The 25,394-nt window shown below is 41.8% G+C and overlaps 1 protein-coding gene across 1 annotated transcript in view; it reads right to left on the bottom strand.

The window, feature by feature from the left end:
* Positions 1–25,394, bottom strand: part of LOC309959925 (chondroitin sulfate proteoglycan 4-like) — a gene marked incomplete at both ends in the record, with an annotated part of 63,926 nt that overhangs the window by 20,429 nt on the left and 18,103 nt on the right. The window contains 5 exon segments of the mRNA XM_082836477.1: positions 5,444–5,492; positions 5,496–5,575; positions 9,070–9,268; positions 21,116–21,265; positions 21,267–21,293. Coding sequence (XP_082692603.1) covers positions 5,444–5,492; positions 5,496–5,575; positions 9,070–9,268; positions 21,116–21,265; positions 21,267–21,293 — 505 coding nt within the window.

Here is a 25,394-nt window from a genome sequence, read left to right as displayed (position 1 = left end):
ATAAAGGACTCTTAACTTTTCATTTATTCCTTCACCTCAGGGATTACCTTTGGCAGGTGTGTGTGTGGGGTAGGTGGGAGGGACTCTTTAAAAGAATCATTTCATTATCTTATTTAGCCTTTTGGGGTAGAGGCCACCAGAGGTGTTCCAGGCCAAGAGTACTTTTCTCTCAGCCAGGCTATATTAATCCCTCATTCCCTTGTCGAGCTTCCTAACCCAGTAGAGTGTCTAGTTGCTAGTCGGCAGTCACCTGGAGCATGCTCAGTCAGAAAGGCTAGCTGGCCCCATGTTGCCACTGCTCCATGAGCATCTCTTGCCGCGCAGCCCAGTTCACCAAGAGCCATCATTCCCCCCCCCACCCCATCTCCTTTCATCCAAGCATTGATATTTTCATCCATGAGCTTCCCCCCCCCGCCCCATCTCCTTTCATCCAAGCATTGATATTTTCATCCATGAGCTTCCCCCCCCCGCCCCATCTCCTTTCATCCAAGCATTGATATTTTCATCCATGAGCTTCAAGCACTTAATTTGGGAAAGGGTTCACGAAGGTCCCACCTAAATCTATATTCCACAGAAGAACTGTCCTACAAGGAGTGTGGTAATAAAAGGACTCTAAGCATATCTGTTTGGCAAGCTCTCACTCCATATGTAACTCTTGGAGATTTGAAGAGCAAATCAGCACATTAAAGACTCTAAGCCTTGGAGTAAAGACATCTTTTTCACCCTTCTTTTAGGTACACCTATTGTGTTTATTTCATGAAAAACAACCACCACCATAACAGCAAGAGTTTCATGGTCACCAGGCTACAAGGTCCTGTGCATCTCTTCAACAGACATTATCAAGTGCCTCGTATGTGACAAGCCCTAGAATAAGGAGTAGAGATATACCAGGAAATAGCACAAACACAGTCCTGTCTTTTCTTTCGGATGTCATGGTAATCCTAAGAAGTATGTATTTGTTTCCTCATCACTAAGAAGGGATGATAAGGCTCGGAGACATTAAGCAACTTGCCTAATGGTCAAACGTACGTCTCACTGACTCTGAAATGAGTATTATTAAAAAGTTGACACTATATTGCCTATACTATATTACTTTGAGCTCAGTGCTGACATGATATCTGAGTTAGGAAATGTGAGGAATCATGCAAGTAATCTGATAGATTCTGCTCTCCACCTTCCAGAAACAGGCTGCCTCTTCCCTGGGCTTCACATCTGCATTTATGCTGTCTTCTCTGGTATGCTCACCCCTCTTTGTTGTCACCCATCATAATGCTACTCACTCTGCAGGGGCAGCCTAAGACCCATCTGGCCAACAAGATCTCCCTCCCCATTGCAGTCTATGGGAAATTTTCCTCCCCTGAATGCAAGTAGCTCACCCAGTCTGCGCCCTCACTGGACACTTAGCATAATATATTTTGCATGATTAGTGTACTCTCAAGTATAAGTCTCTTATTTCCCTACTTAGCAAGCCTTTAATTTTTTCCTTCAAGATTGACAATCTTTTCTTATAGCTCTCGGTTACCTCCTGCTAAGCCTTACAATATTCAATCCAGTGTGTCAACACCATCTGACTAAAAGTTTTCATAAATCTCTGCTCTAAACCCTTTAGCAACACGCTGCGACTTCCTTCTGCTTTCTTCTCTCCCTCAATTCCCACCATGGAGGATAGATGGCCCGTTGGTGAGACATGATTCCCTCTATATTATAACCAAACCCCAAGGGGATTGAAGTCACACAGTTTGCTATGAATACCCTTCGCTAATCGGTTACTTAACTCTAGGTCTGTGTAAGCTTATATTCTAGACTAGTTTGACAAAGCTCTCAAGGTCAACCCCTCCTCAACACTCTATGTAAAAGAACCAAGTACAACTTGGATACACAGAAAGACTAGGACCTAAGGCCATAGTTTGTTCCAAAATGCCATCACTAAAGATAAACAAACACATTCAATGGTGGCATTCAAGGTGAAAAAAATTGGTTACAAAATTCCTTTCTGGGGAATAAATTTTCCTGAAAGAAATAGAATATATATATAAACACACACACGTATACACACAAATATAGATGCACATATATATGTATGTATGTGTTTTTATACAAAATAAGAAAATGAAAATACACATCGAGTGAATTTTTTAGTTCACACGCACAAAAAGTTTGTTTAGAACTATAGTTCTTCCTGCTTTAAAATAACTGAGTTAAAGAGTGACTCTCAAATTTGGCAGGGCATACAAGCTATGACGAACCTTAAAACATTCACCCACTAAGTATCCTTATCACTACCTTGTCTAACGCTACAAATTCTTACAAGTCTAGAGCCAGGGCCACTTTTTAGGGCAGTATATGCAAAGGAGGCAGTAGCATGGCCACGGGCTGCTGGGCTGGTGGGGAAAGCCCAATGGGCATGGGATCACTGAAGGTGAAAAAAAAGTTGGCTAATTCTGGGTTGCAGTATTTCCATAATCCAAGAAAGTAAAACACACAATATTTCCGTATAATCATTGTTGTTTATTAAATTGCTATGTATCTTTTCCTGGTTGTGTATATCAGTCCATCAATAACATTAAGAAGGAGACAAACTAAATAGCCACCATGATGGTCTCATTCTCAGGGAACTGATGTTCTAAAATAGAGACAGCCCTGGAACACAGGCCCGTACAGAAAGGACAGGAGTTGTGATCTGAGCACAGCGTTTGGGGGTGGCATCGGCACTCGGTCTTGGGGCTTAGGATTCCTATTAGTTACATGACTTTGAAACTGTCCAAGCCTCAGTGTTTTTTATGTGCCAAATACAGATGATCAAAACTTGGTTTTCAACACATGATTTTGTTTAAATCCTTCTAACAACTCAGTTCAGTAGATAAAAAATATAAAACACTATAAAAACATAAATATCAATAGTATTTGAATATCTATTCTAGAATAGGAATAGATTTCTCCTATTATAGTTCTATCAAATCCATAGCTCTATAAAAAGAAATAGATTTTCCCTGATATTTCAGAACATATAGGTCAACTCGAGTCTGACAAGAGCAGCAACAGTGGACAGCTGACAGCTGGAGTCACCCCAGAGGTGGGACACAGAGTGCCTCCCATCCCCCCACCAAGGGGCTGGCTCATAGATGAGGGCGGCAGAGGTCACTCAGGGTCTGCTCCCAGCAGGACCTGACATGGGGGGTCCTGAGGGAAGAAGACTGGGGCATCTGTCGTCATCATCCCTGCAGCTTCACACAGCATCAGGGACCAACATCCTGGGGAGGCTGCTGGGCCAGACTGAGCAAGGCTCAACTGTGTCCTGGAGACAGGATGAGAAGATGTGGTCTTCAGAAGCATGTCCACACCTACGAATTCTGATACAGAACAGAGGGGGCCACTGCTACTTGGGGGTGTTAGGGTAGGAAGAATGCCAAGAACAACTGGACCAAGTGACCCACTGTTTCCATCCCATCTCTAAAATCTGTGGCTCTATTGTTCTCATTCCACACCCATCCAACCTCAGATCAAATGTAAGAACCACCTGATGGAAACATACAATAAAAATCCATTTTCCTTCCTACTGGCCAGGAGCTGGAGTTGGAAATAAGTCACAGTCTGGGGATAAAAGGCGACACAGAAACCAAGAATAACAGACCTAACCAGCTAGAGGGAGCTGGAAAATGAAACAGCTCACTTTGGAATCTGAGGATAACGTGCATGTTCTAGGGGAGCGTTCTTGGATACAGGATACAGGGAGGCCAGGGCAGGGCAGATGCAGCGCATGCTGGGAAGGGAAATGAGATGGTGGCTCAGGGCTGAGTCCAGATATTAAATACAGGGCTAAGAAAACTATATGTTTTGCATAGTTCCACAAAGGTGACAACTATGTTTTGCATAGTTCCACAAAGGTGACAACACATTTTTCTTGCTAAACTAATATTCAGTAAAGCAGGTGCCAGAAACTCAAAACTTTCTAAGCTGTAGCGGCTGTAACTCCCCTTTAATCTAATAAAACTGTCTTCAATTACTAAACCAGAGTTTAGCCAGAATAGATGAAAGGTATTTAATCTTTTGCAGCAACCAGATTTACTCTGATTTTAGACCCTCTTTTTTAATAGATTGCTGTAGTTTTCAGAATTTTAGGGTGCAGTAGTTTGCTTATTTTTTAAAACATTAAATGGTACCCTAATTGCCTTGGAAAACCCGATGGAAGCATCACACTTATTCTCAGAGAAAAATTATGGAACATAAAAGGCTTCAGAAGAGAAGAATCTGGGCTAACGTATCTTCAACTGGATTTTGATAAGGTTTCTTTTTGTGAGCTCAAATGCTTAAAGCACCTAAAAATTTCAAAATTTCTCCTTAAAATTCTTGTTTTTTTTTTTAAGTTACAAACAGTAACCTTTTTCTCTAGGGTTACAATAGAGGTATGCAAGCTTTATCTATTTCCTGGTTGCATAGCCAAGTTATATCATCTCTTTAAGCCACAAATTCTGACAACTTGCTGTGCATATATCACCTATTTTGCATAGATGTAAGGATTAAAAGACTAGTACAATGCTAGCCCCATGGATCTCGGTCCTGGCTGTACTTCAGAACCACCTGGGACTTAAAAAAAATAATGATGGCCAGGACCCATTCCAAAGACTCCCATTCAATTGGTGTATGGTGAGGCTGAGACACTGGTATTTTTTAAATCTTCCCAGAGCTTGAGAACAACTGGCTAGAGTACCCTTGGAGTGGCCATAATTAATAAAATGATTAGTGTCTTTTTCCATCTATATTTGACTGAAAATGCGTATCAATAAAACAAGTTACAATGCACAGGTTTTTTTTTAAAAAACTGAAATATAAAATTTTATTATTTCCTGTGCCACCTACCTCAGTGCCTTTTTTGTGAAATAACAAGTTTTAATTTTTTTCCTCCTTTTTCATTACCCCTGCCATTGGGTAAATCTTTTTCTATTCCTGCAGTGAGGGTACTGAGCCAGAGATGCTACCTTAGATCTTTCCATTCTTGGCAAAAAGCAGTCCAAAGGCTTCAGATCCCCAAAGCAGGAACTCAGTGAAATCCTGATGGTCCCACTGATACACAGGGTTTTTATATTCAAAAACGAAAACCCCAAGATCTAGATGGTCAGGACAGAGCCTGGCTCTCCTGCTTCTTTAAGGACCCTAAGGAGAGAGCAGGAAGAAAGTGCACATGGAAATAAAGATTCCTTCCCCCCATTGCCCTTCACCAACACGCCCTCTTCTGAGGAACAGGAGATAGGAGAGAGAGGGGTGGGGAAGACCCAGCCTTGCTTTTGCTAAATTCCTGCAAAGAGACAGTTCTTTCTGGGACTTTGTCACTGTTGTTGATATCACTCTATAGTAGAAGATGACACTTTATACCATTCAGGTAGAACTTTCTAAATAAATTGAAAAACACTTAAACCCAAACACTCAATGAAGTTAAAATTCTTACCTGGAGAGATGCTCAGTCCTCTGTTTACTTCTAAGCTAATGATCAGAGCTCAAGGTGTGATACTAAAAATTTGTCGTGGTGCAAAGTTCAAACCATCAGTAACCTGAAAATTAAAGCGTCCTGACATTGCTCCTTTAAAAGAAGAAATTACATTCTGGTCAATTTGGTTGTTTTGCAAAAGCCACCCACTTCCACGTTCTCTCCCACCTGATCCCCCTGCAAAGTGACCCCTATCAATTTGAGAGAATGTTAATAGTCACTGAGCTCACCAAATCAAATATTGCCAAAACACAAAGTTAAAAGAACATCGATAAAGGTCTAAAATGCATATTCCTGCCTCACCCCCTCCTGAGAGTAATAAAAGAAAGCAAAGATGTTACCTCCAAGAAATTTTTTTAAAAAGTTAAAACATGTTCATCACCTGCATTTTATTATTTTGGCATCAATTTATACCAATAAAAGTAATACATGCATGCAATGTACACACACACACACACACACAGCCCTTAGCAATTTCTGAACTACTGATAACACTTACTTGATAATTAGAAAAATGAAAACTAGAGGGAAGTAAATAACACTTAGCCCCTCCCCCAAATAATTTCCCATTATTCATCTATTTCAAACTAGCTGTTTTCAGCTAAGAGGGGAAAGAGAAAAGTGGAGAAAGACTCAGCCCCATTTTTGTTAAATTCCTGCAAGAAGAGAATTCTACTCCCACACTTCTGTCAAGGGATCAATTAGTGATATCAGAAAAGTTATATATTAACTTATGTGCGAAACAGAAGTTGAGTCGGACCCCCTGTTGATCCCGTTCCCGGGAGTGCTTTACCAATCTGACTCCCAAAGCACCAGGCAGGATCACCACGCGGACAGCCTGATGATCACAATCCCCTCACCCTTTGAAATTGTTCATCCAGCATAAATCTGCAGGCCCACAGGTCTCTGCATCCTGTAATGGGTAGAAATGTCCTCTTTGTTGCCCTCAGGGACATGTGGCAGGGAACAAAGGAGGCATGGTTCACTCTGCAATTACCTACTACTCCCGTAATAACATGATTTAATAAAGGGCTGCTGGATGGCTTAACGGTCTCTCAAGTCTCTGCTATCTAAGCAAACCCAGGGAGTTCTGATTCCTCACCAAAAAAAGGTTACAGCCTTTAAAAATTTTTTTCCAAAACACTCAAGAGTCATATTTTTAAAAACAGCAAAAAAAAAAAACAGAGAAAGAGAATTCTGGGTCTGCCTAATTCAGAGCAGAGGCCCACAACGAAATGTTATTTTTCTTTGTCTGCTCGTTTTGACTAGAAATAGCACTTTGAAAATTGTATTTAATTAAATGTGAAATTAGGGAGAGAATACTTTCTGCCATTAGGCACTTTGAACATTTCATGAATCTGGAAACAAAATAGAAATGGAATCGGAAGGAATTATATCAAAACAAATACTAGAATAGTGTACTGGGTATGCCCTAACTATCATACTAATTATGACCAAAGAGGGGGGAGGAGGGAAACATGAAAGCAGCTGTGACCTGTGGATTTTCTATTGTACAACCTCAGATCTTCCTGACTTGACTGTACTTTCAGAAGGGCAACCTGAAATCACTTAGCTCCACCACTTCTCGGCTCTATCGGCCTACTTAGGTTGTTATGTGGAATAATGAATTAGATTAATGGCAGAGCACTTTGCAAATATAAATGCTAAGAGAGACTAATTAAACCTAAGCCTTTGTTTGGGGCTGCTGATGGACAGATGTAGCAGGGAGAACCAGCTGGTTTCAGCAAGAGACTCATCCGCAGCTGGGCTCCAGCCACTTTGAAGGCTATTATTGCCTCCAAGTCCATTTACAAAATGTAATGATTCACTCTCAAAGAGCTTGACTGTAATCCTCCTTCCTGCTTTTTAAGGAGAAATTATTTTCTCTACTTGCCAAAAGCAAATATTGACCTGGTAGTTTAACAAATAAATCAATCCAGAGAGCTAATTTATATTTTAATCCTTCACTGCAAAGGGTAACTTCAGTTCTTCAACCTACCCTAGCCTTCAATGGGTGGCAGCTAGTGGAGAAAGCCCAGCTTTACGGTCAGACCAACTTATATCTTTCTGAGCCTCAGTTTCTTCATCTCTAAAACAGGATCATCACTTCCGCTCACACAGAGAACTTCTGCAGGTTAAATGAAATAGATCATGTGATTGCACCTTCTGCAGTGCCTAGCATGTGTCAGAGAGTCAATAACTCCTTTCCATTGCAAACTGCATCGTTTAGAAATTCCAAACCTCCCCTGTGCAAGCCTCTAGAGTAGTTCTCACCATTTTGAAAATAAGTTAGTCCTTTCATAGAGACAAAAAACTTCCTAGTCCCTTGCCTAATAATACCTGGGTTTATAGTATCTACTAATCAAAACCACACATAACTGGCAGAAACATCCTGTCACTTCAATGCCCCTTTAAATAAGTTGTATTTTACTAATGAGCGCATCTGCACGCAATTAAAAAATAAAAACATACATATGTGGAAAAGATCATTCAGTCTAGAAATAATGCTTTGGTACATATGTGGGTGGATTTAGGATCTTGTTGCAATAAAACTAATCCCCAACAGGTCCCCAGGCTACAGGTTTTGGTACCACTAGATGACAGGAGTCACACAGTAAATGATTTTCAGATTATCTGGGGATTCTTTGTACTTAACTGCAAAGATAATCAGGAAATTACTGCATTTGAATTTAGAAGATTTTAATCTTTATTTTCTTTACTGTATTTTCAAAGAAGATAATTAAAAATGGCTGGAAAGATATGGCTTTTAGCTTTCCCATCATGCGCCCCCAGCTCACGCTCCCCCCCATTTCCTCCTGCAGGCTGAAAATGGGTGGCTTCCTCTCTGCGACCACTGACAAGGGTAGCCTGAAAACGAAGGCAGGTTAGATCACCCCTTCTGCAGATTTACAGTGGCTATTTGGCCTACTGATTTACTGATGACCAGAAAGAAGAAAACAAAGTCTTTTAATGTCAGGGTCTCTTAAATTTACAGTTATATTTATTCATTCATTCGTGTGTTCATTCATTTAACAAATACATTTGTTGTGTTCACTAATGTATCCCTCGCATTTGGAACATGACCTGGCACATAATAGGTATTCAATATGATTTCATTCTTTCAATAAGTTTGTATTAAGCACCTACTACGTTCCAGTCACTGTGCTGAGGATATAAGCTCAAACAAAAGAAAGAGCCTATTCTTCTAGCCCTTATACTCTAGTGGGGAAGACAGACAACAAACAAATGAACAAATCAATCTATACTGCAATGTCAGGTAGCCAGGGTAAGGGATAGTGGGTGACGGAAGAGACGCTATTTTAGTGTGTGGTCAGGAAAAGGCTCTCTGAGAAGCATATATATGAGCGCAGGCCTTACACGACAGTGTGAGTAAGCCACGTGTGAGTTACAGGTACCCTCTAATGTTTGCCATTATGGACCTCACCAAACTGTGTCACTTTTTTAAAAATTATAGAGTTTGCAAAGTTTTTAGATGGCTTGTGGTTTTCCTTCAGCAGCTATTAGGTTTGACTACATGTTAACCTCTGACACATTTTAGCTTCACGTTGTTTTTCTCAGTGACATACCAGTGTGTACAAACACTAGCTGACCCTCATTGATTTGAGCCTGGGTGAAGTTCTGCATGCTTAGGTCAGGAAAGGACTTGAGAGCCAAATGCCCATTGCTGGGTGGAGAGACCAAGTAGGCAAGGTCCTGCAGGGAGGAGTCCCCATGTTCTGCACAGAGCTCACCGCTGGTAATCTCAGTGACAGAATTCACCCACACCTTAAAAAGAAGAGAATCACAGATCTTGAAAGGACCAATTCCAACCATACAACCCTAGTAAACTGAATAGCTATGAGACCCTGGCCCCTTGCACAAAGATTTAAAAACTGAAGCCATACACCGAGTTTTTAAAGCATGAAGATTCTTAATTCAAAACAGACAGATAATTAAATGCCAGATGAAATGCAGAGCATATTGTAGTGTTTATTAGATTTATAAGGTTTATGAGGTTTCAATAAAAAATAGGATTCATCGTTATTTATTCAAAATTAATTATTTAAACTGCATATGCATTTATATAAAGTATAAAAGCAATAAAAGCTGATGGTTACTAAGTACCTTCTGTGTGGCTGGCATGTGCTAATACTCTGTGTGGAATCTCAATCACAGAACCTACCTCAAAGGGTCGACTTAAGGATTTCTATTCATTAAGAAGCGAATGATTTCATCAGCTTTTAAATATTTGAGGGCAAAGCACACACTGCACATTTTTTATTATTCTCCTTTATCCTACCTGTCTTGCAGGAAAACAAATATCTGGTCCCTACGGCCTTATAATGTCTGCTGTGCTGGTAGCTCATTGCAATCCTTTCTGAGTAACAGTCTCTATTTTTCCAGTTACATTTAAAATCTTTACATTTAAAATATTCCCATTATTCAACAATTCATCATCTTTTGAGCATCTACTACATTCCAGGCAATGTTCTGGGGTTTGCAATACATCAGTAAAACAGAGTCTTGTCCTTGTGGAGCATACATTCCAGCAGGAGAGCAGAAGGGAATACAGGGAAACAAAGAATAGAAATAATGAAGAAATGAATTACATAGTCTGTTAGAGGGTCACAGGCACTGTGAAAAAAACTTTAAATGAAGCAAAATGAGGCGCTCAGGAGTGGGAGAGTGTTAGATAGGAGGCTCGTCGGAGGAAACGTGGAAGGAGGCGAGCGGGGAGCCCCGTGGGCGTGTGGGAAAGAACATGAGGCAGAGAGAATAGCCCTATGGTGGGAGCAGCCCTCAGCTGTCTGAGGAGGAGCAAAGAGGTCAGGGTGGTGGGACCAGAACAAGCAAGATGAAGGGTAGGAGGCGGCGGGTCAAACACAGCCTGGAAGGTCAAATCCCACAGGCCCTTGAAGGCCACCAGAAGAGCATGGGCTTCACTTGAGTGCAACAGGGGATCATCGTGGGGCTTTAGGTGAGGTGTAACTTGGTCTGGCTTAGGTCTTAACAGATCCCTGTGGCTTCTGTGTCAAGGACAGACTCTAGAAGGCCAAGGGTAAAAGCAGGACGACAGTTAGGAGGCGACTGCAATGATCCTGGAGAGAGATGAAAGAAGAGATGGGGGGAGCTGGAGAGGAGGTAAGAAGCGGGGAAATTCTGGGTGTGTGTTGGCCACAGAGCCAACAGTTTCTGACGAGCTACGTGTGGTGAGGGGCAGAGGAAGGAAAGGCGGTGAGATGAACCTGGTTTGGGTCTCAGCAGCTAGAAGGATGGAGTCACCGTCAGCTGAAACGAGGGCAGCTGCGGGGGAAGTGTATCTGGCAGTAAGAGCAGGAGTTCAGTTTTGAACATGCTGAGTCTAAAGTGCTTGTTGAGACGTCACACCAGGTCTGATGGAATGAGGCTGTTTCGAGGTTCTCTAATCCTGCGGTCACGTGATATTTCACCAAAACTAAAGATGGCGGCTTTATCACTAACTAGGTTTTCTCATTTCTCTCTGTATTTATAAACGTCCTCCCCCAGAAATTCTGTGCCCATTCCCAAGCTCATGTGTCATTCTTTGCTCTCTGACTAGACCCTGATCATCTCTACGCTTGTTACCAACTTGCTTAAAAATTCAATCCTAAGCAATTTACTAGGTAATCGCTCTGGTCTAAGGGGCTGTTCTTCTCAGTAGAAAAGGCAGTTTATAAAATAACTTACCTGTAACTAAATGGAATTTGAGATAGGGAGATTAGAAAGTACATAGGATCCCTACATTTACCTACCAGACATGATATGCCACTTCACCTATGAAGCCCTGGGCACATTTGTCAATTTCTCTGTGCCTCAATTTCCTCAATAGTGAACTAGGAATAATAGGATTATTATGTATAATGAGTAAGTGAAGATCTGCAAGTGCTTCGGAAAAGCTTTATCTGGCACATAGTAAGCATTCAATAAATATTACCTTTATGTTACCCATCTTCTTCATCAGATTTGGCTCTGAGGATAGATGTGATTCCTTCACATTACTTAAAAGTCATTTGGAGTTTAATGACTACCACTTTCTTTTTTTTAATATTTATTTATTTGGCTGTGTTGGGTCTTAGTTGCGGCGCACGGGCTTCTCTCTAGTTGCGGTGTGCAGGCTCTCTAGTTGTGGCACGCGGCCTTAGTTGTCCCGCGGCATGTGGGATCTTAGTTCCCTGACCAGGGATCAAACCCATGTCCCCTGCATTGGAAGGCAGATTCTTAACCACTGGACCACCAGGGAAGACCCTGATTACCACTTTTAAGGCTATTCTTTTTTTAACTTTTTTAAATTGGAATATAGTTGATTTACAATATTAACTTAATTTCAGATGTACAGCAAAGTGATTCAGTTATATATTTTTTTTTTCAGATTATTTTCCATTATAGGTTATTACAAGATACAGAATATAGTTCCCTGTGCTACATAGTAAATCCTTTTTGCTTATCTATTTTACATATAATAGTGTGTATCTGTTAACCACATACTCCTAATTTATCCCTCCCCCCATCCCTTTCCCCTTTGGTAACCATAAATTGGCTATTCTATAATATGTACTGTACATTTTGTTTAATCCCACAGCATTCCTCCATAATTTGAGGTAAACAGTTTATCCATTTAATGATTCTGTTGTCAACGGATGCTCCTATATCTTGGCATCTGGAATATGCCCACTGAGGATTTTTCAGCCCTAAACTCTAAGGACATCAATTTTTTAATAGCTACCAGAAATGTTAATCAACCTAATGTTCAAATTATAAAGTTTTGGTCTTCAGTTAATCCATGGAAAGCCTACAGTTTCTATAAAATACACAAGTTGGACTGCTTAACAAAATTCCAAGTCCAATCATTCTAGTTTTTCACTTTTCACATTTTTAAATCCATCTGTGTATTTTATTCTCATTTTTTCAGGAACTTGAACTGATTTGGAAATGTACTGCCATTTCTCTTCCCATGACTCGTAGATACTCATTTTTTCCGACACCATGCATACGAAAGCTGGATGAAGCATGTTTTCCACTGTAGTTACTCTTCTGTGAAACACTGCTTTTGCTCCTCTTGCCTCTGGAATACACCATCTTCCAAAACAAATGTAAAACCTGCCACTGAAAACAAGAGCTAGTAACCTCAGGTCTCCACTTCCACTCAAACCAAATTTAGTTCAATTAAAAGTCCCATGGCTTTCGGTGAGGCCTGATTTAATGCCTAGTCCTTGGTAATGGAAACTTCAAATGGGTGGGGACAAGAAAAACAAAGACTCCAAACTTGAATTCAGATTTCAACGTGACCCAAAGCCCAAGAAATAATGGTTTAAGGAGTTAATATCTGAAAAAATTAACACTTGAACCTGGAATGATATATTTTTTAATTTGCCTTTAACTTAAACAGGAGGTTAGTGAGATTTAGAAAAATTATGATCCAATATATCCAAATTATGCTCTTAATATTTAAAAACCCAGACCTTTGTTTTGAGTTTCATATGAGAGATGTGAAATATTTGTGAACTGACTAGCCCACTATTTGACCCCTTCAGGCCTTCAGGCCTCCAAGTCACCGGCCCAGACTTTGCTGCCTTCATTCTTCCGCTGTCCCTAGCTCTCAAAGCTCTTTTCAGTGATGGCAAGTGCTTATCGGAAACAAGCAAACAGTTCTATTTCTGGTATGAACAGCAACAATAATAAAACAAAATGTACAGTATCACTGAAAGCAAAAGTTGAAAAATAGAAAAATGAAGCCCCCTTGTGGACACCAATACATTTTATCGGGTATGCACGAAAATCACTGGTCATGCTTGAGTACGAAAGAGAGTATGTTCAGGAGAACATATTTCTGAGAGTAAAATGCAAAGGATTTACCTGATGTGGTCTAACTCCAATTCCTAACTCCAGTTGGTCATGACAGGAATGATCTCCTGTACCACTGAATGGCCATGATCAGCCAGCCACAAGTCCTGTGACTTAAGGCAATTTGTTAAAATACTTTCAGTACACTTGAAATGATGGGACTGATGGGTTAACGTTAGATTTCTGCCTCTGAATTCCCATCCAGAGTCTGAGATGCTATTAGCAGCTCTGACCCTATCCTCCCACTTCCTTCTCGCAGGTAGACTGCAGATGACCCTTCATGCCCTCTCCTCTAAGCTCCAATGACAAGTAAGGAGAGTGAGCAGTCATGTGGGATAGTCTGAAGGTCTTGAGAAAATGTTGTTTGAAAGTCAAAGCCTGGTGGCGCAGGGGTTGAGAATCCACCTGCCGATGCAGGGAACGTGGGTTCGATCCCTGGTCCGGGAAGGTCCCACATGCCACAGAGCAACTAAGCCCGTGCACCACAACTACTGAGCCTGTGCTCTAGAGCCCGTGAGCCACAGCTACTGAGCCCACGTGCCGCAACTACTGAAGCCCACGTGCCTAGAACCCGTGCTCCACAAGGAGAGAAGCCACTGCAATGAGAAGCCCGTGCACTGCAACAAAGAGTAGCCCCTGCTCACCGCAACTAGAGAAAGCCCGCGTGCACCAATGAAGACCCAATACAGCCAAAAATAAATAAATAAAAATCAATAAATTTATAAAAAAAAAAAGAAAGAAAGAAAGTCAAAGACATCAGAGAATCTGAAGATGGTTAATTTTATGTGTCACCTTGACTGGGCCACAGGGTACCCAGCTCTTTGGTCAAATATTATTCTGGGTGTTTCTATGAGAATGTTTTTGGATGAGATTAACATTTAAATGGGTTGAGTAACACAGATTGTCCTCCCTCAGGTGGGTGGGCCTTACCAATCAGCTGAAAGCCTGAATGGAACAAAAGGACAGATCCTTCCCTAGGGTCAGGGCAGTAAAGAGAATCCTTTCCTGCCTGACTGCCTTTGAATTGGGACACTGGCTCTTCCTGGCAGCCTTTATATGGGAACTACACCATTGGCTCTCCTATGTCTCCAGCTTGCCCACTCACCCTACAGATCTTGGGACTTGCCAGCCTTCATGATCACATAAGCGAATTCCTTATAGTAAACAAACAAACAAATAAATAAACACACACACACACACCCTATTGGTTCTGTTTCTCTGGAGAACCCTACATAATACAGAGGACTTATTAATTCATATGTAGGATTGTTTTTGCCTCAGACTCTGCCACTGTCTCACTTGGTTATTTTGGGCAAGTCACTTAACCTCTGAAGCTTTCTCTCTTCTTTAAAATGGAAATAACAGCAGTACTTGCTTTATCTACCTCACCAGGTCCTTGGGCTTCTTAACTATAACAATGAAGGAAGAGATAGTAGAGCATCACAGTTACGAGCAGAAACTTGCATTCCAGCTCTGCCACTTACTGTCTACCAGCAGCTCTTCCAGTACTGACCTTGGGCAGATGTCTGAGCCTCTCTGTGCCTCAGATTCCTCATCCTTAAAATAGAAATGATATTCCATAGAGTTGTTGAAGATTAAATGAGTAAATAAATATAAAATGCTGAGAACAATGCCAGAAACAGAGTAAGTGCTAGGTAAGAATTAGCTACCATTAAGATTATGTAAATGATAGTTGTTATTACTGTTTGCTATGCTCTGAAATCTAGAAGAAGAAAAATCACTGTCTGAAATAATCCCCTACATTTGAAACTTCTGCCTGGAAAGAAGTAACTAGTAACTGTAGCTTTGGAGAAATTACCTGTTTGTTGGAAAATGTACTCTGCTATTTTCAAGAAATGCATACTCTTTATACATTAGTTTTCAGAAGGTTAACAAGCCTAATGTGTGGCAGTTCTTTTGTATAAACAGTTATCCATTTGTGAGAATAACTTGCATTATGTTCAACACACACAGTTTTTCCAGGAAGTTTTCTGTGTTCATTTGCCGTTGTTATTACACATTCTCATGGATATGATAGAGATATCATACTCCAATAAAAAAAATTAGGGGCATAAAGTAAAGAATATCTTAGATGTCATAAACTGCCAGTACAGGCTCTTGAAATCAGCAAAACCAATTCCTGACTGTCTCTTGGCTCTTTTTCATCAGGTCTAAATTACGCTGAGATTGGTAATAGACACTGTAGTTATATCATAAAATTTTAGTGCATAAGATTTCCTTCTTCTAAAATCCTTAAACCAATTCCATTCACATTATGCTATATATAACAGGAAAGCAATGTTGTAATTATATACCCTGGTCTACATCCCTTTTTCTTCGAATATGTAAAATTTTATAATTTATGTTCTTCCTTTTCTGTATTTGCCCTCCTCAACATGACTTTGGGCCATAAGAGCAGTACCTAAAGCGAATCAGCCAGGTTTGCAAACAATATACCTGGTCCGTCCACCCCTGTCTCCTTTCCTGCTGGACAGAGCAAGGCAGATGGGCAGCGAATGGGCAGGCAGGGCTACCCTGGCCAGCAGCCCTATGCTGATGGGTACTCACAGGGAGACTTCAAAGCTGAGGACGGCAATCTGTGCGCCTCCCCTAAACACAGAGACCTCTGGCATGTGGTAAAGTACCCTGATGAAGGGGTATAGAGGGGAGGCGGTTGTTACAGCCTGCATTAACTCTGTTATAACCTTCCAGTACACGTTTCTAGGTGCCCTGCTAAATAGAAGTTTCCGAGAATGAACTCCTAGGACTTTACTCAACCTGTAAAAGCTCAGGTGTTCCTAGAAACAGGAAGAGTCATTTTAAAAAGTGATTTATCCATATAAAAACATTTAGCTTTGCTAGATCAGTGGCATACAACGTTCTCTGATTAACACCCAAAGTAAGGAATACTTTTTACAAAACAACCTATTACTTATACGCATATATGGATATGTGTGTGTGTTTCAAATGACGCAAAAGTTTCATATAACAATTCTGCCCTCACTACATATAGTGCATTCTGATGCTACCTGTTCTATTCTATTTTATTCTATCTAATTTGTTTTTAAAATGTTGGTTCTGATCCACTCAGTTAATTTCAAAGTCTATTAATAGTTTGCAACCTGGAGTTTTAAAACACTTCCAGATCATTCTCATTGTGGATAGCAGAGTGGACTCTGCTCAGACTACCTGGGCTTAAAACTCACTCTCTTACTAATTGTATGACCTTGACCGAGGGACTTAGCCTTTCTGTGCCCCACGTCTACTATAGTCCTCATTCTATGTCAAGGGTTGTGAGAGAATTGAATGAGAAGTCACATGTGATGCTTTTTGAAGTGAGCCTGGCTCACAGCAGAGGCTCAATAAGTGCTGGTCCACTTCCCCTTCCTCACCTCTAGAAGCCCAGTGGAATGAAACGGTCTAGTGTAGGGGGTCCTTATGCCCAGAAACCAGCTCTCACCATGGAACCTAATGTCTGACCACTCTCCTCCCTCCATCTGCTCTGGCCTCCCTGAGCTTCTCATGTCCTCAAATACGCCAAACCTGCTACAGACTCCCTGGATTATCCCTTTGCTGGGAATGCTCTTGCCTCAGACATTCATATGGTTCCTCACTCGCCCACACGAGCAACCCTACACCGGCCCTTATTCAGAAAAAGAGGTAACAAAGCAGGCTTAAGACTGCCTTTCCTTAGACAGTCCTGCATGCAAGTTGGCACTTGGCTGGCATCAACCATCTGGGAACTCGATGGTTAAACAGTTTTCTGTACTGATATAAAACTTTCCCTAAATAATAAGAATGGCTCGCTGTATCTAAACAGCACAAACAATGTGGTTTGTGCAGGACTCCTGCTTTCCTTCTGGGAATCCGGGACTTTGGGTCATACTAGACAGAGGGCGCCTACCTGACCGGCCCCCAGTAAACATATTGGGTGCTCAGGATCTAATGATCTTCCCTGGTAGACAACACTTCCCACGCATTGTCACAGCTTGCTGCTGGTGGAATTCAGTGCATCCTGTGTGACGTCACTGGAAGAGGACTCTTATAGCCTGACCGACTTTCCTCTGGACTTCACCCCACATGCCTTTTCCCTGTGCAGATTTTGCTTCTTATCTCTCACTGTAATAAATCTTAGCCATGAGTCTGACTATATGCTGAGTTCTATGAGTCCTTGCTAACGAGCAAACCTGGAGAGGGCTTGGGGACCCCTGACACACAGGGCTTCATGCAAACATCCCTTCCATGAAGAGATACTCTCTCACTCCAATCTCTCTGCAAGGTCAGCATTCTCTAACCCCATCACTCTCTGTCCCCTTAAATACTCTGCAGAAAAATACAGCAGATCATCACTCTATTTATCACATACTTTTATTGTCTTCTCCACTCAACATAAGCTCCACAGGGCACTTAGACATTCAAAATTTATTGCCCCTACTACAGGCCTGGCACTGTGCCAGGCACTGAGGGCAGCATAGGAAAAGGACAGCAAAGTCCCTTCCCAATGGAGCTTACGTTTATGGGAGGTGACAAACAATAGATTGTCTATTTGTTTACTACAAAGGAGAATAAAGCAGGGTCAAGGGACAGAGGATGGCCTGGTGCTCTTTCTGCTGGTATGGCGAGGGAAGCATCTAACAGAGCAGCACGTCTAGAAGCGTGGGGAGCCACAGTCCAGCCAGGATTCCCAGAGGGGGTAACATGCCTTTGCTTAAGGAGCCCTGGTACTACGTTCTGTACCGGATGGCTGGAATCAGTGAAATCTAGAAAGCCTCTATTCACAACAGTCATAATTCAAAAACAGAAAAACTCATTTTGGCAAATGAGCCTAAATCTTTCTTGATGTAGAAAGATTTTCATTGATAGAGCACCATGACCATTACCTACAGCTGAAGAAACAAATTCTTGAGATCGCTTCCATTTTAAAACAGTCAAGCAAATCCTACCAAAACTATTTCTACATGTTTACATGACTAGTTAATATATCCTACCATAGTACCTAGTCACCTCCAGATTTTAGACACACGGACTTTAAAACCAAAATTATTCATATGTTTCTCAGTCAAAGAGAAAAGGTTCCCCCAGTGTATACCAGAGTACGTCCATCCAATAGAAAAAGGCTCAACACTCCCTCCATCCGTCTAAGCGCAGCTTCACCCAGAGAGTGTCAAGCAAGGTTTACAGTCATAAAAACCACAGGATATTAGAACTGGGAAGGACTGACAGATGACCAAGGAAAACACACACACATACAGACACACACACGCACACACACACACACACACACACACACATACACATACACACTCACACACCCTACCCTGCAACCTGCTTATGGTTTTGCTATTGAGGAAGGTGAGACCCAGAGAAATTTTGCTTAAATTGGGCAGTTTACAAGCCTTAAACTCTGGTCTCCTAACTTTAATCCAGAACTTTCAAAACAGAAATGAATTTCTTACTCGATAAATAAACGAATAAGCTCAGAAAGGGCCAGTGTCAAATGACCACATCCCTCAAAAGTTGTACCCTTCCTGGCCTGGATCCAGGCTATCTAGGGAAGAAGATAGGAAAAGAGGAAATGGCTCCTACTCCGGGCTATTCTTCCTTTTTCTCTTGAGAGAAACACTCTGGTATCAGGGATGGGGGAAGAGGTCGGGGCAGACTGCCTGAGTAAGTTCAAGGTTCCTGGTAGACTGTATTTCCCTAATTTTAAGGGAAGACAGAAACAAAGTCTAGGTTACACTTTTCTCTCCTTACAATTCAATGTTCTGAACATCTTAAATCGACAGGTACATTTAAATACAATAAAGCTATTATGAAGTTGATGGTGCATCTTACAATCCATGGTACCTCCAAGCCCACAGTGGGGCTTCAATTCCTTTCCATAAAGAAGCCTGAGAGTTCACTACCTAATTCTTTGTTCTTCCTCTCCCTCTGCCAACTCCAGCTCTTCTCCCATATCTTTCTAGATCCTAGGTCCCTCCCCCGGATCTCTCTCATCCTGCAGTTCTGCATCATGCAGCAAAATGCCCAAATCCTCTGCCGAGGCTCCTGGGCAAACACACAGATGTCAGTACAACTGCTGCAGACCTATTCCCTTAAGTCCACTTTAGTAGAAACAAAGGGCACAACAGCTCTGGAGACTTTTTTTTTTTTTTTTTTTATCTCTAGATCTGTTTTCCTTTTATTTTTCTTTTTTTTTTTTTAACATCTTTACTGGAGTATAATTGCTTTACAATGGTATGTTAGTTTCAGAGACTTTTTCTTACTAACAAGACAGCCCTGATCACACAGATGCACTGAGAGAGCTTGAGTCAGTCACAGGTAATGGGGGAAGTGGCAGAGCACAATGGCAAGAGAGTCAGACTTGGGCACACTCGGCTTCAAATCCACACCTTCCCTTGTGACAGCCTGGGGCCTCAGTGCTCCCATCTATGACGAGGTTAATAATCACAGCAGTTCCTTTGTAGGGCTGTGAAAACGACACCAATATGGAAGATGTCCAGTACTCTACTCAGTAAAAAATGTAAACTTTTATAACTGTGTTTAATAATAATTGACACCGACAATTCATCACGCTGGTCTGCAGCCTACTTCTTAGATCGCTTTGCTGAGAATGAGTCAATAGGTATTAATACAACAAGAATAAGTGTGAGGAGAGGGAGAAAGGCAGCTGAAAACAGCGGGGGGCAGCCCACGAGGTTGACCAGCTGGAACACACCATCCCCAGGCTACCTGGGTAATGACTGTGAAGTAAACTAAAAGATAAAGGGACAAGTTCCAAAGGTCCAAACACCACTAATTTTTCCCTTAAAATGTAGAGGCTGCATAACAAACCGAGCTGTAATATAACTAAAAGCACTAAAAAGCCTATTCCGAGATCTAATTATTTTGAGCGAATAAAAACAGATTTTAAAAACTCCAGTGATTGGGACTTCCCTGGTGGCACAGTGGTTAAGAATCCACCTGCCAATGCAGGGGACACAGGTTCGATCCCTGGTCCAGGAAGATCCCACATGCTGTGGAGCAACTAAGCCTGTGAGCCACAACTACTGAGCCCTCAAGCCACGACTACTGAGCTCATGTGCCACAACTGCTGAAGCCCACACACCCTAGAACCCGTGCTCCACAACAAGTCACTGCAATGAGAAGCCCGTGCATCGCAACGAAGAGTAGCCCCCGCTCTCCACAACTAGAGAAAGCCCGCACTCAGCAATGAAGACCCAACGCAACCAAAAAAAAATTTTTTTAATTAAAAAAAAAAAACTCCAGTGATTTTTAACAATGTAAAATTTTCTAGTTTGATTAGCCCCTGGTGGGCTCCTGAGTATGCCTGCACAATCATTTAGTTGGTGCTGGGGTGTTTTATAATTAAGGTCAAAGGCTTACAGTTCCTCATTTCTTTGTTGTTCTCCTTGCTTTCTTCCTGTCCCTCCCTGTCACCTACCTGGCCACCACTCTCACCAAAGACTCTTTTTCTCTTTGTGTCGACCACCAGCCAGACATCACGGGTGTGCTGCACCATCTTGTAGCTTGGTGGTCTAGATCCTTTGCCACTTAGAAAACAGTATTTAAGATTACTCGGTTAGAATAGCACAAGCCGTAACCAACAGAATGTCTTGGTAATAACTAGCATTTATTTAAAACCAGGAGGAATATGCCAAGTATACATACGTAGTCATATATCTTATTATTTAATAGTAGAAATACCACAAAAGAAAATCAAATTGGTAGTTCTATGTTATTATGATAAATCCAGAAGCGTGGAGCACTTACCTGGAGGATTTTATTGGCTGTTATTACTGGAGCCTCATCATTTACTGATTTGACAGTCACAGAAAGAGTCTGAGGCAAACTCTGTTTTCCAAGCTCTGAGCTATTTGCAAAGATGGTGAAATTGTCAAGAAGGTCCTCACTATCATCATTGAACATAGGAAATCAATTCATTTTCTACCTGTAACCAACAACAAAATTTCACCAAACTACTGAAATATAATTTAAAAATATGAAAAAATGCTTTAAAAGAAATCCTGATTTTTTTATATCTAAAACACAGAAGCATGTGTTCATCCCATGAAGTATGATTCTGACAATCAGAGTGCAAATTATGATGGATGGTATAATTTTTATGAAGCAGTGCTGCATCCCAGAAATAAGTTTCATGAGGGGCAGAGTGATCAAGCAATGTGAGGTAGTAAAGAGAATGCTGGACTGGTTATCAGAAGACCTGAGGTCAAAGGCTATTTCTAACCCTAAAATGTGTTGTAAGTGACATACTCCACCCTTTCTTCCAATGGAGTAATACCCGTTAAAATTCAGACTCTACTTATTTAGAGTGACTAATTTTTGAAGTTGTGGATTGTTTTATTGGACAATTCAGAATGTCGGATTTACGCTCTGAAGTTTTCACCCACTGATTGGATTTCTGTTCTTTGGAGACATATGGACCAGGGCAACTATTAAGTTTCCCCAAACTTCTCTTTTCTGAGCTAAGCATGCATCATTCCCTTAACTGCTCTTTGTATGCAAGGTTACACCTGCTACCTCCTAACCCTGCCCCTCCTCCTTCAAAATACAATCATTTCTGGTGTATCTCTTAACAGATGCTACCCATAACTAGCTATCATACATCTCCTGAGGACAGAGTATAATGAAATATATTGGAACTGAATTATTCTGTCAAGCCAGATTTCTCTCACTGTAATAACCAAAATGCAAATGTTAATTTTTTATCCCTGATAGATTTCATCTTTCTAATTTCCATTCTGAAATTCCTCTTGGATTTGTGATAGCCACTGATTTGATCAGAACGCCTTCCATGTCTTTAAGGCTCTGATGGAAATACGGAAGAGCTCAGCATTGAAATCAGAGACAAGGAGAATTTTAAAGCTAGAGGGAACTTGGCTTCAGTGAATATGTGACCCAAAAATACAACAGAAGAGAACTTCTAAAGCCCGACAGGAGTAGTTGAACTTCTCAGAAAGTCTCCAGGGTTGTGTTTGTTTTGATAAAATAGAGCCAACATTTTTAACAGTTCAACTTTGCCTAGTCCTATGGCGCACTTCCTTTGAGCAAAGACTTTTGATCTCTCAGAGGTGTTTCTGACAAGAGTTGAAAAGTTCATGAACAGTCTCAGGGGAATGTTGTGGTCACTTGAACACAGGTGCATGAGAATTTCTTTGGAGTTCCGTGGGAAGAGGAATTCCAGACCGTAGGCCTGACCACATGTTTCTGGAACATTCTGCTTTAAGCTATTGGAAAACAAATGTGGAAGATGGCACTCATCAGAGGACAGGAGAAATTCTAACCTAATATGCTTTAGGAAGATAGCATTTAAATAGCAGTCACCTTTTCCTATCTCTCCTGGAGAAACACATCATTTCCTCAATGAAGTGGTACCTCCCCCACCACGTTAATATTTAAACTATCAGTTAGTAGGTATTAATCTAAAGGCAAAGAGGTTTGGTGGGAATTTGTCTATTCCTAGTTCTAATACTAAAACAAATCTGCTGATTTGAAATTAAAGTAGATAACAAACTTGTAGAAAATCTTAGAAGATTAAAAAGTGTTTGGGCTTCCTGGTGGCGCAGTGGTTGAGAGTCCGATGCGGGGGGCGCGGGTTCGTGCCCCGGTCCGGGAAGATCCCACATGCCGCGGAGCGGCTGGGCCCGTGAGCCATGGCTGCTGAGCCTGCGCATCCAGAGCCTGTGCTCCGCAACAGGAGAGGCCACAGCAGTGAGAGGTCCGTGTACCGCAAAAAAAAAAAAAAAAAAAAAAGTGTTTGGCCCCCTGTCATCAGTCATGTTCAGGGTATATTACGTCCCCTCTCTGTTTACATCCTCCCGCTCCCATTACTCAGGGTCAAAGGTGAAGTCGAAAGCCCTCCCATGCTGGACCTCCCTAACCTCACCTCCTGCCCACCGCCCGCCCGTGCAGCTCTAGTCACACTATTCCCCCCACAGTGCTGTTTGTTTGCTCGTCCCTCTGCCTGAATGCTCTTCCTCTAAACCCACCGAGCTCACTATCCATCACCTCCTCCAGGTCTCTGCTCAATGCTGCCTTCTCAGCGGAGTCCCCCCGACCACCTTATTTGAACCTGAACATTCACACACACACCGCTCAAGTCCCCAGCATATTCTATCTCCCCTTCCTGGTTTATTTTTCTCCATAGCACTAACCTTGGTTCAACTATCTTATTTATATAAATTCACTTATTTATTTTATTTATTCTCTCTCTCTGCCTCCTTGTTTCCCCCACTAGGAGAAAGGATCCATAAGGACAGGGATTATTGCTGGGTTAGTTCACTGCTTTATCCGCAGTACTTAGAACTAGGATACCTGACACATAATGGACACTCAAAAACTACCGCTGAATGAATGAAGGGCAAAAATGGCCAAGCGCTCTCCTTCTCTGAGTCACTCAAGGTTACAGCCACGAGTTGTTAGGTTATCACCGTACATGAAAATGCTCATGTCTCAAAACCTAGAGACCTCAGAAGTCCTAAAGGAAGAGAAAGTGTAAAGGGCTCATCTGAAGAGCAGGAACACACAGCCTTGACTGTGAACAAGGCTACACGATAACATGGATACTACAGGGAACACACACGCTTGACACAGATTTCAACCAACCATGCTTAAATATACACTTCTTACAAAGCACAGACAACAATGAATTGGCTAAGACAGAACCAAAAGTTAGTGCTCAGTCTCTCACCCAGAGTGCACGAGGTGAACAGAATTAAATTCAGCTCACACGAGAGCAAGTGGTTATCTCGGACAGTTTGTCCAGCCTTTGAGAGGGAAGCTATGATTAAGAGACGGCTGCACGTAGTCACTAAGGAATCACCTTCCCTGGGTCCCCAGCTGAGAAGCACCGAGTTCTAAGGTCTTTTCCACCCTCAGCAATCTCCGCTTCTCCCCATGGCTCCCTAACACCAGCTGGTTAAGTCTAACCCTGTTGACGTGTAACTCAAGGCTCTGTGCAGTCTGGCCCCAAGCACCCTCTGGCACTCCTCTGCGCGTGCTAGAGCCTTGTGGATCATTCCGCAGCCCCCAGGAACCACGCCCTTCAGTGCCTCCATGCCCTTGGCCCTGCAGTCTGCTTTGCTTGCGTTGCTTTGTTTTCCGTCTCCACCTCCATTATGTCCTTGCTCTGTCTCTCTCTCCTCAAAGTCTAGCTTAAACTTTATTCCCTCTGTGAAGGCTTCAGTTAGAGTCAAATGTGACCATTCTGCACTCCTGCAGTACCACTGTGAAAGTGCTACATGAAAGATAAGAAGAGTGTGCCTTATATTAAAGTTCACGTGCCTGATTCCCCCACAGCATTTCTTGAGGGCAAGGAATATGTCTACTTATCATGGTAACCTCACACAGGAACTTGAACAGAGTAGGTTTTTAGTAAATGGATTCAAGTCACTTGATGAGGTGAAATCCTCAGAAGTAAAATGAAGCAGCACACATGGGTTCTTAGCGAACTGGACAAGGACACCCAAAGATGCTAGGTAGCTGTTCATGGTTTCCAACCTGAAGAGTGTGTATTCCTCGGAACTTATAAAGGAAATAATGGGGATCTGCAAGCTACTTTGCAATATTTAAAAAGAAAGGATGGAAATCATTCTTTTATTCATGATAAGAAAGCAAAGTATCACAATAATACCATTCTAACCCAAAGCAAAGAAACCTGATAGCAGCCCAAAGTTAAGTCTGGTTATTTTATGCTTATCGGACACCAGATTGTCAGTTGTGTCCAGCTGCTTGATTGCAGGGACTGCGCCATTTCAGCCACTGACAGCACTATGCTTAGCACAGGGCACAGCACAGAGTAAGCACTGATTGATAAGGGAATGAATGAATGAAAACATCCACTAATGATTGAAGCATGCCTGTATTAGATCTCTGGGTGTTATACTTTGAGAGGGGATGGTGTGGAGCTCCTCTAGAACTGGGCAGCCAGGATGGTGCAGGGGCTAGAAACCTACAGCATATAAGCAAAAGCTAAAGAAACTAGAGTTCTTTAACCTAAAGAAGATAAAATTCAAGGGACTTTGATAATTTT

Source organism: Leucopleurus acutus (assembly GCF_964270905.1).
Source record: "Leucopleurus acutus genome assembly, chromosome: 3".
Taxonomy (NCBI): domain Eukaryota; kingdom Metazoa; phylum Chordata; class Mammalia; order Artiodactyla; family Delphinidae; genus Leucopleurus; species Leucopleurus acutus.
This window is presented reverse-complemented; position numbering and strand designations above follow the sequence as displayed.